This window comes from Oreochromis niloticus, linkage group LG16 (genome assembly GCF_001858045.2).
Source record: "Oreochromis niloticus isolate F11D_XX linkage group LG16, O_niloticus_UMD_NMBU, whole genome shotgun sequence".
NCBI lineage: Eukaryota > Metazoa > Chordata > Actinopteri > Cichliformes > Cichlidae > Oreochromis > Oreochromis niloticus.
Window position 1 is genome coordinate 13,975,855 of NC_031987.2, and position 15,641 is coordinate 13,991,495.

Sequence of the window (15,641 nt, forward strand, 5' to 3'; positions counted from 1 at the left end):
ACTGCACATTGCAATCTGTTGATGATAAAATTTGGGCTGTTCTCTCTGGGCTTTTGTGTGTTTAAGTGTGTGTGTGTCTGTTTGTTTGTTTCTGTGTATGGACATACTGCAAATCAATTTCCTATTGGGGACAATAAAGTTACCACTGACCATCGTCTTTGTTCAAATTGGAGACATGGCCATTTACATTTGCATGACATTTCCCAGTTTCTTGGAAAATATAATACTACATGGTCTCAATGATTTGCACTTCTAAAAGGTCAAATGATGCTCAAAATGGACAAAGTCTAATGAATATCATTATATCAGTCATTATTTTATTTTTTCTTTTAACCTTGTTGTAATATAACATGTATTAATATGATAGAAAACATTTAAAATAAAAGTAAAACACACACATAGACTATACAAACATATTTTTCAGATGCAATATTAAATACAATATAACTAACTTTTTTAAAGGCAAAAACTAGCTTATAGAAGTTAAATTTAACATTTCAGTTCATACAAAAAACTTTGTATGAAATGTTAAATTTTGTATCAACTATGTTAGCATCCTCCCAATTGCACTGTAGCACACTAACATAGATACATATTTTAAAACAAACAAAAAAATGTAATGTACTTACACGGTGACAAAAACAAACTACAGTAGTGGGTTAAATTACAAATATTACAACATCAATCAGGGGGAATTTCTTTTTACATATACATAAATATATATTTAAGTACATTGAAAAAAAAGCATGATAGTGTTTCCTTCATTAAGAGAAGTTTTCAAGGTTTCTGCATACATTTTAAAAATAATAATTTAAAGTACAAATTAGCTTAGATTGTTTTCAACAAGAAAAAAAATGTTACAAATGCACAAATGTACAGCGTGGAGTGTAAATAAATATTGCAAGTCATCTTTAAGTTTTAAGCATACTTTTTTTTTCCTTTCCCCCAATGCACTGTAACCTTCACAGTCCGGATGACTGGGTGTCCTGTTTGGTAAACCTTTAAGTTTTAAAACGTTGCTGCCTGTGGAGTTAAGGTTGGGAACTGTCGCAGTTGATTTATCTGCTAAAATGATCAATCTGTTGAAATACAACATATATTATTAAACATCCACCAACACCCTGGGTGAAAATTAAAGTTAATAATAACAATAAATACACATTTAACGTTTTCAGTTTTTACCTCCAACTATAACATGTTGTGACTACATATGACCATTAGGTGTCACTATATACGCAATAAAAACGTTCTTCTTGAGCAAGTTCTGAGCTGCATCAATACTTGTTTGTCCGACACTGTCAGCAGTAGTATACAACTGGACGGGCAACAAACTTGATTGAGGGCCATTTGACTCATGTGCTACATAAAAAAATGAAATAAAATAAAGCGAAAACAGAAATGAAAAGACAGAGAAGCCTTCATGCTGTCATTTATGTGCAATTGACCGTGTACTCAAGGCAAAATATGTTTGCTATGTTTGTGACGTTAATCCCCGATGAGCTCTGCAGTTAACGAGTTAGCAGTGTGGTGGTGACTCTAACGCACTATATACCTCAGGCCGACTGCACTCTACGACTTTAGCCGATCTGCCGCTGCATGGCTTAGCTGCTGTGGTCCCTAAAAACTTTCATTTCCAATCATACCACTTACAGTTGATTGCTGAATATCTAGGAGCCAAGAACTTTCACTGGCAGTGGTATCGTATTGCAGCACTGCACTTGGTGAGCTCTTTAGAACGGCCCATTTTTTCACAAATGTTTGTAAAGGCAGACTTCACGGCTACGTGCATGATTTCAGAGACCCGTGGCATTGGGATGGAGACACCTGCGCTCAAAGATTAAGAAGTCCACAAGTATAGTTTAGCTGCGCAAGCTGATGAATGTCCTCTTTTTTTATCACAAGGAAACAGGACCTGGACAGTCGCCTCCGCTCCAAAGTCGGTGGCCTCCTCAGTGCTGCAAAAGCACTGAGGAGGCACTAAGTTACTGATAAGCAAATAATTAACTTGAGTTCGAGCTGCCGTAACTAATTATCAGTGTGGATGTTTAACTTTTCCATCCCCACACTAACTGAATTTAACATCTAGTTACAGAAGGGTATCAGGAGAATTCAGCTGAGGAGCCACAGTGACTCTAAGGTCTATCTGCTGGTACCAGATACTTCACGGTGTTTAGCAAACAAATAGTAAATAAATTCTTTATTGTAAGTACAGATCTCTCCTCAGGGTGTGTTTTACATCAAGGTGGTAGTTGGCTTGTGGATTACTTCTGCTGTGTTCAAAGACGACATTGTTCACCTCCATTTGAATATCATCAATCTTAATTTTCCTGTAAGAGCACAAACAAATAACAGTTTAGCTTATAAGAAACTTATAAGAAAACTACCATGATGATGGGGTAAAGTTAGATAGTGTTTATACCTGTTTTGGGCTTTGCGCAAAGCATTTGTCAGAGCGTTCACATACACAGAGCTATGTTCCTCTTCTTCCAGCTGACGCTCATCTGTCCAGCAGTGACTCCAGAACACATCTGCATCCATAGGAATAGCTGCTGTGACAGCCCCATCACAGCCATCTGTCTCGAGGTGCTCATCATCTAGGTTCATCCTGGGGCGCGGGGACAACTTAGGTACGTTGTATCTCTGGATGAAGAAAAGTTTGGGCTTGCCCGCCAACGACGGGCATCTATTAGCATTGAAAAGACGCCTGACTTCGTTGATAGAAAATCCATATCCAGTCGAATCTGTGCCCAAAAGTTGACTTTCTGTGCCACGGCTAATGATGCAGCACACAAAGCTATCATTTCTGAGTTTCTCCATCTTATTGAGAATCATATTGAGAGCTGAAAACACCTCATCAGAACTCAGATACTGGTGGACATCCACGCTGAAGTGAAGAGCCTTAAATGTTTGTTCCAATTTTTCTGAAGGAGTGAGCAAAGATGAAACGAGAATTTAAGCATCACCTTGACAATAATTTAAAAAGACAAATGTAGCTTTACATTTTTTAAACACAGATCAGTGGCAACCAAAACTACTGAAAGTGTAAGGGAACATTTATGATCTGAATACAATGATTAAAATGCACATTTTGACAGCAAAAACTTGCAACATGCAAAAAGTACCCCTGTTAGGCAGTTATATGCAGCTGTAAAGCACTTTTAATTACATTTGAGCTTCTGTCCTACACTGTTTGTTCTTGAATTACACTAAATTTATGTTTCAGCTGTAGTTACATCAGACTTTTTATAATTATACTGCTACAATAAAACACACACGTTAAGCTTATAAAATATAACACATTGCTCTTTCTTTTAGAAGCTCACACCCTTTGAATTTTCCCTGCCTTCTAAAATAGCTACATTTTAACAACTGTCAAGAAACCACAAATAAGTAAAATGAGCTTCCCTCTTCACGAAAGCTGCAGACATAAAAGAAATTCCCAAAGAAATACAATCTGAGTAGCACAACAGTTTTCTTTTTCTTCTCTCATTAAGAATTTTTCTAGGATGGGGCTGGTCCCTCGTTTGGAAACTACCCAATAATACATCGAATACAGATAAACCTATAACTGTAAAATCCTGTGTACACAATGATGCATCAGCTTTAAAACCTATTACAGTATGTGGTGATCATCCATTTATTTTTCTCCCCCAGCAGGATTATAGATGCACAACTATACCTCTAATTAAGGATTTCTACACTGTGATTTTGGTACTTCTGTTTAAGTAGAAAAGTACAAAGTGCTTTGTGTCTCACCTCCATCATTACCCACGCAGTCTATGATCACACAGTGTCCTCTGGGATTAGTGTTAAATTTATAGCAATCTGGCCCACTCTGAAATTCAAATGAGAAAGTGGGGAAATGTTGTAAATACAATTGAGTCATTCAACAGTTGAAAATATAATCAAATACTCAGAGAGGGAGGGGAATCCTCACCTCAGAGCGCGGCTGTACGCAGGCACCTAGTCGTGGGCTCACTTCTACTGCAAACAAAGAGTGTTATGGTTTAGCAGAAGAAGAAAGTAAACACCAGGGCCAACAGGGGGTTTCCAGCTGTAAAGCCCCTGTGAGACTAGATATCTGTCAATATGTGTCTCATGGGGATGAAAAGGTATTTTGATTACAAATATAGTCTTAGGCTACACATCTGTGGTATTTTGCTAGTCTTACCCATGCAGCGTTCTTGTGTAACATGCTGTAGAGGAAAAGAAAGAGGAGATATTTTTATGGCTTTAGTGGAGAAAACATTATGGGAAATGTGAACTAACATCTGTAAAGTGTCTCACTCACAGAAATTCTACGGGGTTGCTGCAGAGACAAATTTCGCTGCTGTTCAGGTGCCCTAGCTGTAAAAGACAGGCAAATATACATACATAATGTCTCTGTGTTTGCTGTTCTATTGTTGTCCTTGTTTAAAGAAAAAATATCCTATTACATTTGAAACATACCAACACATTAAATAAACAGCATTAAATTAGTACTGAAAATTGTATCTACCCTAAAGGGAAAGGTCTCAATGAATCCATGTGATGTCTTAAGTACGATTACCCTGAACTTCACTTTATAGTGGACTAAATAAGCAAGGCGGGCTCATGGTTGCAGGGGTTAAATAAAACTGAAATGCATTTTGATGTCATTTTTTTATGATCATAATCTTTTAACTTTTGCTTCAAAGTTGCTGAACATCATGACAGAGCACAGCCACAAAAAAAGTCCATCCATCCATTCATTTTCTTAGCTGTTTATCCAGTTTAGGGTCTCAGGTGCCAGTCCCAGGTGAACAAGGGCCAAAGGTAGGCTAAATTCAGGACAGGTTGTCACAAACTGAAAAATGTGTTTACCTTTAATACTGAGTTTTTGGTAAGGAAAATGTAATAAACTTCCAATTCTTTGCTTACTACACTCACCAGCCACATTATTAGGTACATCTTGCTAATACTGGGTAGAATGCCTTTTTGCCTTCAGAACTGCCTCCATTCTTCTCAACGGCATAAATTCAACAAGGTGCTGGAAACATTCCTCAGAGATTTTGGTCCATGTCAGCTTGATAGCGTCACGCATTTGCTGCTAAACATCAATGTGGAAAATCTCCCGTTCCACCACATCCCAGAGGTGCTCTATCAGATTGCGATCTGGTGACTGTGGGGGCCATTTGCAGTGAACTCATCGTCATGTTTCAAGAAACCAGGATGAGACGATGCGAGCTTTGTCATGTGGCGCGTTATCCTGTTGGAAGCAGCCATCAGAAGATGGGCACACTGAGATCATAAAGGGATGGACATGATCAGCAACAATACTCAGGTAGACTGTAGTGCTAAACAATACTAAGGGGGGCAATAAAATATCTCCCACACCATTACACCACCAACAACAACAGTGTGAATCATTAACGCAAAGCAGAATGGATCCAAATCTATGCTTTTTTCGTTGTTTAAGCCAAATTCTGACCCTACCATCTGAACCATCAGAAAGTGAAACTCGGCAGACCCAACCACATTTTTCTGATCGTCTGACGTCCAGTTTTGGTGAACCCATGGAAATCACCTGGTGTGGTCTGCTGCTGTTGCCCATCTCCTTCAAGCTTCAACGTGTTGCGCATTCAGAGATGCTCATCTGGGTACCTTGGTTGTAACGAGTAGTTATTTGGGTTACTGTTGCCTTCCTATCAGCTTGAAGCAGTCTGACCCTTATCCTCTGACCTCTGACATCAACATGGCATTTTCGCCCACTGGATAAGTTCTTGTTTTTGTACCATTTTCTGTAAACCCTAGAGATGGTGACGTGGGAAAATCCAAGTAGATCAGCAGTTTCTGAAATACTGAGATAGATATTTGCATTAATTGTGAGTGATTGTGAGTATCAATAGTTTCGGGTATGCTATACTGACGAGGAACATAAAACTTAAACCAGTTCTGTGTAACTAGTAGGGAAGTGTTTCCCACTTCTCACTGCAAAACTGTTACAAACCTTTCTCATGGAGATACTATTTTAAGCCCTTCAGTATATAAAGGGAAAAGGGAAACACAGAAACACAGTCTAACCTGAATTCTTGTAAGTGGTCAGTTTTTTGACTAGATCAATCCTGCCAATGTTTCTCAAGCACTCCTCTACGACGTCAAGTCTTTCTGGTGAGACTGAATCCAGCTTTTCAAGTTCAACAATAATATCCAGGAAACTCTGTAACACAAAGGGGGGGGGTCCCATCATTGACTGCAGCATGGTTTGTTACGGTAATAATAAATCCCCACCCACATACATTTCAGAATGAGTGAAAACAAAATCATGCCTCATTCATTCTGGGGTTTTTTGTGTGTTTTCTTACCTTTGTCTTCTCAAGCTTTTCACGAGATAATTTGCAAGTTAACAGGAATTTAATACTGTCCAAATCTCCGGTGTCCAGCTCCTCACTTAATTCTGCCATCAATACTCTGCATTAAGTGGAACAAACACTGTTAACTTCAATTCTTCAAATCTTTAGGATTAATCAGCTCATCTTAAAGGATGTCTTACCTGAAACTTGGGACCATTTGTCTGGTCCTCTCCAAGTCATCCCTGCTGACTTTACACACCTTCCTTAGGATATCCAAACGCCCCAAACAAAACATGAGCTGTGCCAGAAACAGGTGAGCGTTTTGATGGTGCGTCACTTTTGATCTGAGCATCTCCTTCATACAAGCCACACTGTGGTCCGTGTCCAAGCTTTCACATAGATAGAAGAGCCTACTGCGTTCATTGCTGCTGAGAGCTTCCGCGATTTCATTTATAGCATGTAGCTGAAATTGTTCCGGAACAGCCATGTGGAATTTGGTAAAACTTTAAGAGGTGATGAGTCCAGAATAAAGAATTGTAGTCAAAGCCTGTGGGTCACAATAATCGCCATGTTAAGATCCACAAAAAGTCGTGAAAATATAATAACCCATCACTAATAGACGAAATTATAGAGAGAACTTACCGAAAAGAGTCCTGCAACAAACACGTAGCAAAGCAGAAGAAGGGAAACTATAGAAGTGACGCACCACTTAAAAACCCGAGGGAGGGGATTTACCAAATACTTCCCAACGTAAAATGAAACCAGCGAGGATCCGCTTAACAAAGAAAACTTAACCGGATGAATACCATATAAGTTCTGTCCTTTTACAAAAACTGCGCAATGGCACAACCGAAAGGGAAAGCAAAGAAAAATGGCAGCCGATAGACCACACCCACAAATGAAGTCATGGCACAAGCACGAGCGGTGAAGAGCCTCACCTCCAGGACCTTCCAAGAAAATATACTGTCTGCAGATTTTTTTAAAAAGCACTGAAAAATATGGAATAATCAAGACACTAATATGGTTCATAAAGAACCCAGGTCATCAGTTACAAAATTAGATCTAAATGCGGTGAGGGTGTTTTCAGTTAAGGTTGACTTCTGCGAAAAGTTTACAGTCTAACTTATGACAATTGTCAGCTGCAACCTTCCACACGCCACTCAATCGTTGTCGGCTGCATCGACCCCAACGTAGGGTTACATGTCTTGGGAGGTGCACCTCATGTTAATTAGAAGGTTGCTGCGAAGGGTTAAAGGAAATTTCGAGGTTACGTTGTAAGTTATGATGCAGATTTCCTGCGGAAGTCTAAATCAGGCATAACTGTGGTGCTGAGGTCAGTTACATCTCTGTCTAATCCAAAAACAGACTCAAAACCTTGTTTTTTCTCACAGGCCTAAATTTAACTGTGTAAAATGTGTAAAATGTAACTGTGTTTAACTCTCTGTAAAGTGTTTTTTGCTTCTATGTTAAGCATTTTGATTTTTACATAGAATTAAATGTGCTATATAAATGAATTTGTCAATGCAATAGATTCTTTTTATTTTTGTTTTATTGTTTGTTTGTTTGTTTGTTTGTTTTTACCAGAGAGAAAATAATTTTCTCATACAAGTTGGAAAAAAGATAAATGTATCACTTAAGTGGATCATAATTTGCAATAACCTGACTTTTTCCCTCAGCAAAGAATCTTTTTGCCCATCATGTATAAAACCAGCTACAGTATATTTTCTTTTAAAAAGAGCGGGGCTTTGTAGTTTGAACACCTATGACTGCATTTTACACAACAAAGTGACATTAGTTCATTCTTTGGATTTTGTGTTTATCATGCTGTGTCATGCTGGGATAGTCGTGTGCTGAGAGATTTGAGCCTCACGTTAAACGCTGAACCACTAAAGATGATAATCCTGCTTCTCTGCCTGTAAGATCTCTCGAGGTTCAACCAGAAGCCTCACTAAACTCTGTGAAAATAAAGTCTTTAGAAACAGCTTCCTGTCCAACACCTTTCACCCACTGAGTGTTGCAGCAAGGGGTAGGTGGACCCTCTCCTCTTCGGTCATACTGTGGAACAAAACAGTCATGCTTGCCCTGTTGCACAGAAGCAAATCTATGTCAGAGGCAAATCTGCTGTAATAAGTCCCTTTATTATTCATACATCATCTGGTACAATTATGTTTAAATTGTAACAATTTAAACTTAATTTAATGTAATCTAAATGATTCTTTATTAAAAATTAAACAGCAAAGCTCTGAATATTTGTTTAAGTTATGTATTTGCTATGCTGGTTTTATTACATTTATCAAGCTGTTTTTGTTCTGATTTCACAATAGTCTTACCTTCTCTAGATATATGCTTTGTCATGCTGTATTGTTTTACTGAGCTGCATACCATTCAGCTATTTAAGATATCACATCTCATATGTTTGTTGGGTTTAAGTTTTAACTGCTGTAACAACGGGATAATAAAGTCTTATCTTAATCTTTTTATCTTTTCTTTCTTAAACAGATTCAGTGGCTTATAATGGGTTTCAGACTGTGGAGGGATAATCATACATATTTTTAAAATTATTTTAACAGCTATTTGTGGCAATATGAGCGTGTTAAACCATTGCAACTTTTCCAATGGACTTGAACGCACCACTGCTACTCCCCCTGCAGGCCGCCGGAGATTTATCAAAGCTCACTGAGTTCCGCTCAGCCTGGCCAATCGTGTCTCGCTGTGCCTCAGCACCATCATTGCAGTGTGGAGAGATCATACGGAGGTACTGCTGGCGGAGAGAGGGACCATTTGAAGAAGGGAAGATACACGACCCGGGTGACCGCTCTGACCAAACACCGTTCCCGGTTCCCCAAAACAGCCACTGTGTAGCATCACTATAACCAGCTTCAGTCTGAGTGAGTATTTAATTTACTATTACAAGAGGAAGGATTTTCCAGGTAGTCGCAGACCGGGGCTGCTGCTGCTGCTGCTGCTGCTGCTGAGTTGGAACATCACAGCACAGTTGTTGTGTTGATGTGGATGTAAACCCGCGGCAAGGAGGCTTCAACGTCTGCGGGGTGTCTTTTAGGAAAAGGACCACACAGCAGATTGCTCTGGGCTGGAGCCAGGCTGGCAGCAGTCAGCCGCCCCGGCCTGGTCACGACTGATGGAAAAACGAGGATGTCCAACAGCTGCTGACTGTAACAGGCGTGCTAACGGCATTCGAGCCGAGCTAAGGTAGCTAACGTTGGCGTACAGGTTCAGGCTTCGTGGCAGTGTCGGAGCAACCGTTTGCTAGCAGTTAACTACCTGGCTAACATAGCTGCGTGACCGTTAGGACTGCACGATGTCTTCAGTGTTTAAGGTTAAACAGTGATTGTGTTGTGACATTACACCACCAACTACATGTATCCACCGCAATTTATACAAACACGTAGCTGAATTTGACAATACGTTGCAGCACATTTTTAACAAACGGTTTTATTTTGAAATTGATGTAAAAAACAAAAAAACAAGCGGAAGTCCCAGGTTTAAAACTCTCGACTGCATTTATAACTTTTTTTTAGTCGGATTCATTGCTTCAGAGTAAATAACCCATGTGTAGAAACACACTAGAATGGCCAGTCTGTTTGTGTGTGTGTGTTTTAAGCCCTTATACCATAATAACTTTAAACTTGCAGCAGCTTCAAGGTGATTTCAGGTCCCGTCATAGATGCATTCCTATAGTTTTATGCTGGAATGGCTTAGGTATGAACAAATAACTTAAACAATGCTGTGCTAATTCACCTAATGCATGCCTCTGCTGCTCGATCAATTAATCAGTCAATAAGTTAATCAAACTTTATTGATATACCATCATTCGTGGAGGTTAGGGCTGTTCAAGCTGCTTAATAGATGACTGATAAGCTGATCATGAGGAACAATTACTGAAACTAAAGTAAGGCTGGATTAAAAAAAAAGAAAAGGAAAAACAAACAAACAAAAATAATACTTAATAAACTGTACTTGGACCGAGCTTTGTATCACTCCAGATAAGTAGTTTCTAAATTGGGTGCTGAGGTCTATTTGTTTGCTTTGAGCCAAGTGCCTTGGGATTGCGTGTCAACCAAGCAGTATTAGTGTAACTGCACTTACATTAAATAATAACATTTAAATATGCTTTATTAATACACATTAAATGACTATCATTGAGGTGTGTGTGTGTGGGGGGGGGGGGTCCTGATTGATAGTGGGATAACTAATGCAATCCACTTGAAAACCCATAAAACCTGCTTTAAAACACCACAGGTTATGAATTGGAGGTGGTGGAGGTTTTTCAAAGTGATCATCAAGCTAAGCCTGTTTGCATCTTTCTTTTTACATTCCTTCTTCCATACTGACATTTTGCTGTGGCTCAACACAGCAAACAATAAATTAAAAGGATACTGCTTGGAGTGATATTGGTCTAGGCTGATAAGCCACCATTACACTAATGGCATAATGAGCAAAGGTGTGGAGCTCAAGATCTAGATAATTCCAAGCCATCTGCTGCTCATCCTCAGCCTTCATCCTCCTCTCTCCTCCTCCTCCCTTGCTGTATTTCCACCACCATGTGTTTTGGGACTAGGCTATCATCAGAGCTGCGGCCTATTTTAGACAGAAACTCCAGTTACCCACTTAATCTGTGTCTCATTTCTCCAGGAGTTGGGTTTCATGTGCTGCTCAGTGAAGTAAATGGTAACCTTGTCGGTGACTTTGGATCATATTGTGAAGCTGGTGGATTTGCTCGATGAAGGATTGTGTGCTCATAAAACTATTGGCTGATGGTTTAAGGACTGTTATGACCTTTGTATTAATATAGTGTATGTGAGATTTGACAGCACAATGGTTCCACCTCTGCACCGAATGCGAGTAAACTGAGACATCTTTGAGCCAAAACAAGTTTTGCCATACCGGTATTGAGCCCAGTAGTGTGTTGCCTCCTTCCCACCCACCAACAGTGATGCACACGCTTAGGGGATCAAAGCTGTAATTAGCCTGCCATGGATTAGCAATGGGGACTATTTTCCATTGTACTCACCCACAGCGCCAGAGGATCACACAGGCAGGCAGCCCCCTGCCCTTCCTTTCCTTCCAGCAGAGAAGAGCTGCATCACCATGTTTGTTGTTGTCCCTATGAGTCCACAAGCAGACAAGAAACCTCACAATTCCTCCCTGTAGAGTCTGAATATGTGGGGATTTCAGATTAGAGCATTTTCTTTTTGTTGGCTATTATTTAACATTTAAATTGGTTTCTGTGCATACTTTAAAGTCTTCAGAGGAGTCAGTTTTATCATGTTGCGTGCGGTCTTGAGTCAGCTGGATATGTGGTTGGCATGCAGAGAGAGCCGCGGGGCGGCTGATTCACTGCGCTGCCAGGTATGAGCTCTGTCTGTGTGTTGGCTGTCTCCATGATGTACAGTGTATCTCTCCGACATGAGTTCATGAGAGGCCGAGAAGCATGATGTTTGTGCTGAACTACTCCTACAGCTACCAGTATTCGTAGGGATCCACTGATGTATAATCACGGCCCCGTGTTTCACATCGGTTTTGTGATGCCTAAATGTTCACTGATGTGAACTTTACAGTTAATCTTAATGAAGGCTTCTTTGTTTCTTTTGTACAAAAGAGGAAATAAATTACACAGAGACAACAAAATTAACAAAATTTTAACATTGGCATCAGCACAGAATTTAACCGTCATGCATATAGCGCTTAACAATATTTTTTTACCTGCAGATTATTTACTTAGTCGTTAAAATATAAGAGAATATTGTAAATGTGTGTTAAAGTTATTAATGACCAATAAATCTTACAATATGTGATTAAAAACACTGCAAAACATTCCTTGACATGTATTAGGAACTTTCATCTATATGAACCTAATCGTTGCTGTAATGTTCAAAATAGTGTTTTTTCTGTTACAAATAAAGCAGAAAGTAATAGCATCTGTATAGCCAACATATATCGTTGCACTGTTAAACATTGTCGCATGATCACAGCTTTTTGTCGTATCGTGAAAGCCAAACTGTAGTTTTGAACATCTTAAAGTGTATTCAGAAGGTGAGCAAATATCCAGAACATATATTTTATATATTTGATCTAAATGGATACATAGTGTATGGGTTTACACACTCGCCTAACAAGCAAAAGATCCCTGGTTATGTCCTGGGAGTAGATATGAATCACTTAAAAAGGCCATAAATCAGGAAGGGTATCTGATGTAAAAATCAAAATATGCGGAGCTATCCAGTGTGATATCATATCCACTAATATCTGCTAATATGATAAATTTTTTATTAAGGTAGTTGTTGAGTCATTTTCTGTCAATTAATTCATTGACTTATTGAGAAATTAATGCTTGTTTATGCTTAAGTCACACAGGTATCAAGACCATTCAGTGACGTATCCCTCAACCCTGGGTCACTAGGAAAAATGTTTTAGGCACCACACTGTATGCCACTTTGCAACCAATTTCACCCAATGACTGCCATAAATCACATGCGATTCAATCAGAGAACACATTTTTCCCTAGGGGTTCACAGACTGGTCTCTAGGCCTGTGTTATGGAGGCTGTAGTTTTTTTTTACTTATGAATTGCATCTTAAAAAAGCAGGCATCACTTCTATATCGTCAGTTGTACAAAAGTGTATGAGAAAATACCCAACGCCTTTAAAACACACATACAGTTGACATATGTAGGAACTGTTAAACATACTGTTTGCACAGAGCATTTAATAAACAGTGCTTGTGGGCACTGCATCAAATATGAGACGAAAGGAGAACACATCGCTGTACCAGCTCTTTATTAAACACCTAAGTCAAACCTTTCTGATATGATGTGACAGACGTTTACATGTGCTTGCAGCGGAAACATTTAAAGCTGTCCCTGTTTATATTTAGGTGGTGATTGCTGGCAGTATTTGCGTTTTTGTTTGCTGAGTCTGTGTGAATGTTTTGATTGTGTAAGATTAACTGTACTATCCCCTAAGGGAAGTTGCCTGTTCCCATGTGAGACAATAACAGGCTTTATCTTCGTTCTTTTGTACAGTAAGACTGGTTACTAGTGTGTCACAAGCTTTCACCTGCTTTAGTGCATTTCTGTCACTGACTGCTATGTTTGCATACCTCTGTTGATAAAGTTGTGCCGTTAGATCAGTTAAATTTTAAGCCGCCGCTTTACTCAGGCACAGTGAATAGGTAATTACCAGCAGGTATTTATCAACCATGCTCAAACCTATCTTATACACTGTTAATGGCAAATTGAGAAAACAAACAAGGCTTTTAGTGCATAATGAAAGTTGTATTTTTCCTACTTTAAAAATTGACATTGACATTAAATGGCAAACTGAAGAGTAGAAATGTTGCTAATGGCTCAGTCACACTAGAATTAAAATAGGACCGCAACCTCCTCCTTGTGCACATTTAGTGACCGATTCAAAGCACTTGCAGCAGCCAATTGATCTCTAACAGACTGAGCATGCAACACCTTCAACCTCGATTGCTTTTAAGGTAATTGCAAAGGTCGCTTAGTGGGAGGCAACCTGTCTCCAGAGAATCCTAGCCCAACTCATACTAACTGCAGTCACTCACAGATGGATTGGCAAATGTTTGTAAATAATTGTCTGGTTTAACAGACAGGTTGCTAGCTCGTTGCAGTTGATCTCCGTCTGCTCCAGTGAGCATAACTCATCTGCAACGTTTCTTTGCAATAGAAGACTTGACGCAACTGGTTGCCAGCTGGTTGTTGTCTTGTTATAGTCATATATAAAAGCAAGGTTAAGACACAGTGCCTGCGTCTTTTTGCAGTTAAATCATTGTCCTGCAGCAGCTATCTCATTATTGTGGAGGAATTTTTGAATTTCTGTTTCACATCTGTGAGGTTATGGCTAGACTCTGAATTAAAGTAGTTAACGTGAATTTGCATGTTCTCCTTCTCCCTGTGTGGGTTCTCTCCAAGTACTCCGGCTTCCTCCCACAGTCCAGAGATATGACTACATGTTAGGTTAATTGGTGATTGTGACTTGTCAAAAGGTGTGATTGTAAGTGTGAATGGTTGTTTTTGTCTCTGTGTTAGCCCTTCAACAGACTGGCGAGCTATCCAGGGTGTAGCCTGCCTCTCGCCCTGTGACAGCTGGGATAGGCTCTGCCATGACCCTGAATTGGATAAGTGGAAGAAGATGGATGGATGGAATGACCAGTGAGAGTCAAAGTTGGAAGCAATAGGATACGTCTTAACTCTTTTTCATGATATGCTGCACTGCCTCCATGTGGGTGCAGCTGTAGCTGTGGAGAGAGAGAACCCATCAGGATAGCAGTGGGAGTAGCAAAGCAATATTGTCTAAAGATTTTTTTCCTAGGCAATTCTGTGGCAAGGTTTAACTAAATAGGTTTGACAGGTCGCTAATAGATGACGACAAAGTCACTAATTAGAAACAATTAGGTGACCTGAAGGTGATCATTGCTTCTGAGAGGTGAGAGAGATGTCATGTACCCAATCCAGAAGTTGAAAACACAATATTTACACAACAACACAATATCCAAACAGTTGAATATTTGAGTGCATCCCTAATTATTTGATCAACTGTTAGGGTTTTCTGGAGCCCATAATGATACCTTTAAATTGGTAGACATTTAACTACGTATAGAGGGGCATCTAGTTTAATAATAACTTTCAGCACAAGTAGAGCAGAAACCTCCACCCACTAATTTACTGCCCTGGGTTTGTTTCTTCACATCAGGCATTATCCGTACATCTGCAGACAGCTGGCTTAGTGGTGTTAGCTCTAGCACTGATTCAACTAAGTGTGATCTCCAATTGAGTCTGGTTGCTCCATTTCTCATAAACAAATAACACTTTGTCAACAAGCAGAAAATGAAGGTGCACTCATCAGTTAAGAGTAAAGCAGAAATAAGCAAATCCTGGTGGAGCTCGCAAACGTTTCTGCTTCATAATTGACCAATTCCTTCTCCTCTGTTGTAGTGATCAAGAGGTGAAAAGGGCCAGTAATGTTGGGCCATCATATTCTTAGAAGTTCCTGTTCTCTGCTGGGCTTTACCTTCCCTTCGGTCAGCTTTCCGCTCTCCTGCTTTGCTTGCCGGTCACGACTCAGCGGCTGTCTGAAGTTGAGCAGATGCCAAAGCTTGTTTGATTCCAGGAGCCTTTGAATTATTGCCAGTTATTTGTTGTTGTGATATGATGGAAACGATAAGGAAGAATGTGGAGGCTTGTGATGCTTTCCGGAGGGTTTATATAAACCTTGCCCATGAAATATACGTTTAGAGAAACTCTGAAATGCAGTAAAATTGGTTTACTTAGTCTGATTGTTTTAATATGTG

General features: G+C 39.5%; 2 protein-coding genes across 6 annotated transcripts in view; one reads left to right on the forward strand and one right to left on the reverse strand.

Annotated features, from left to right (window-relative positions):
- Positions 1–528: 528 nt before the first annotated feature.
- On the reverse strand, positions 529–7,193 carry cflara (CASP8 and FADD-like apoptosis regulator a). Of its 2 annotated transcripts, none has more exons than XM_025904147.1 (10): positions 6,954–7,193; positions 6,512–6,858; positions 6,324–6,429; positions 6,043–6,178; positions 4,292–4,347; positions 4,172–4,196; positions 3,938–3,981; positions 3,757–3,835; positions 2,420–2,921; positions 529–2,327 (listed from the first exon to the last, which is right to left on the reverse strand). In XM_025904147.1, exons 2-10 carry the CDS (start codon positions 6,796–6,798, stop codon positions 2,198–2,200), a joined length of 1,365 nt encoding a protein of 454 aa, XP_025759932.1. In that variant the 5' UTR covers positions 6,799–6,858; positions 6,954–7,193; the 3' UTR covers positions 529–2,197. The 2 variants fall into 2 exon arrangements, with proteins under 2 accessions (XP_025759932.1, XP_013128130.1); XM_013272676.3 differs by having other exon boundaries at positions 3,938–3,984.
- A 1,736-nt stretch (positions 7,194–8,929) lies between these two features.
- The window catches only part of LOC100711931 (protein FAM126B), a 45,390-nt gene continuing 38,678 nt past the window's right edge, over positions 8,930–15,641 (forward strand). The window contains exon 1 of one of the 4 annotated variants that reach the window (XM_025904144.1): positions 8,930–9,199. The gene's annotated coding sequence lies outside the window, so the exon portion shown is untranslated. Of the gene's footprint in view, positions 9,200–9,320; positions 9,522–15,641 lie in introns of those variants that run through there. The other 3 variants (XM_005453058.4, XM_005453061.4, XM_025904146.1) reach the window with 3 other exon arrangements.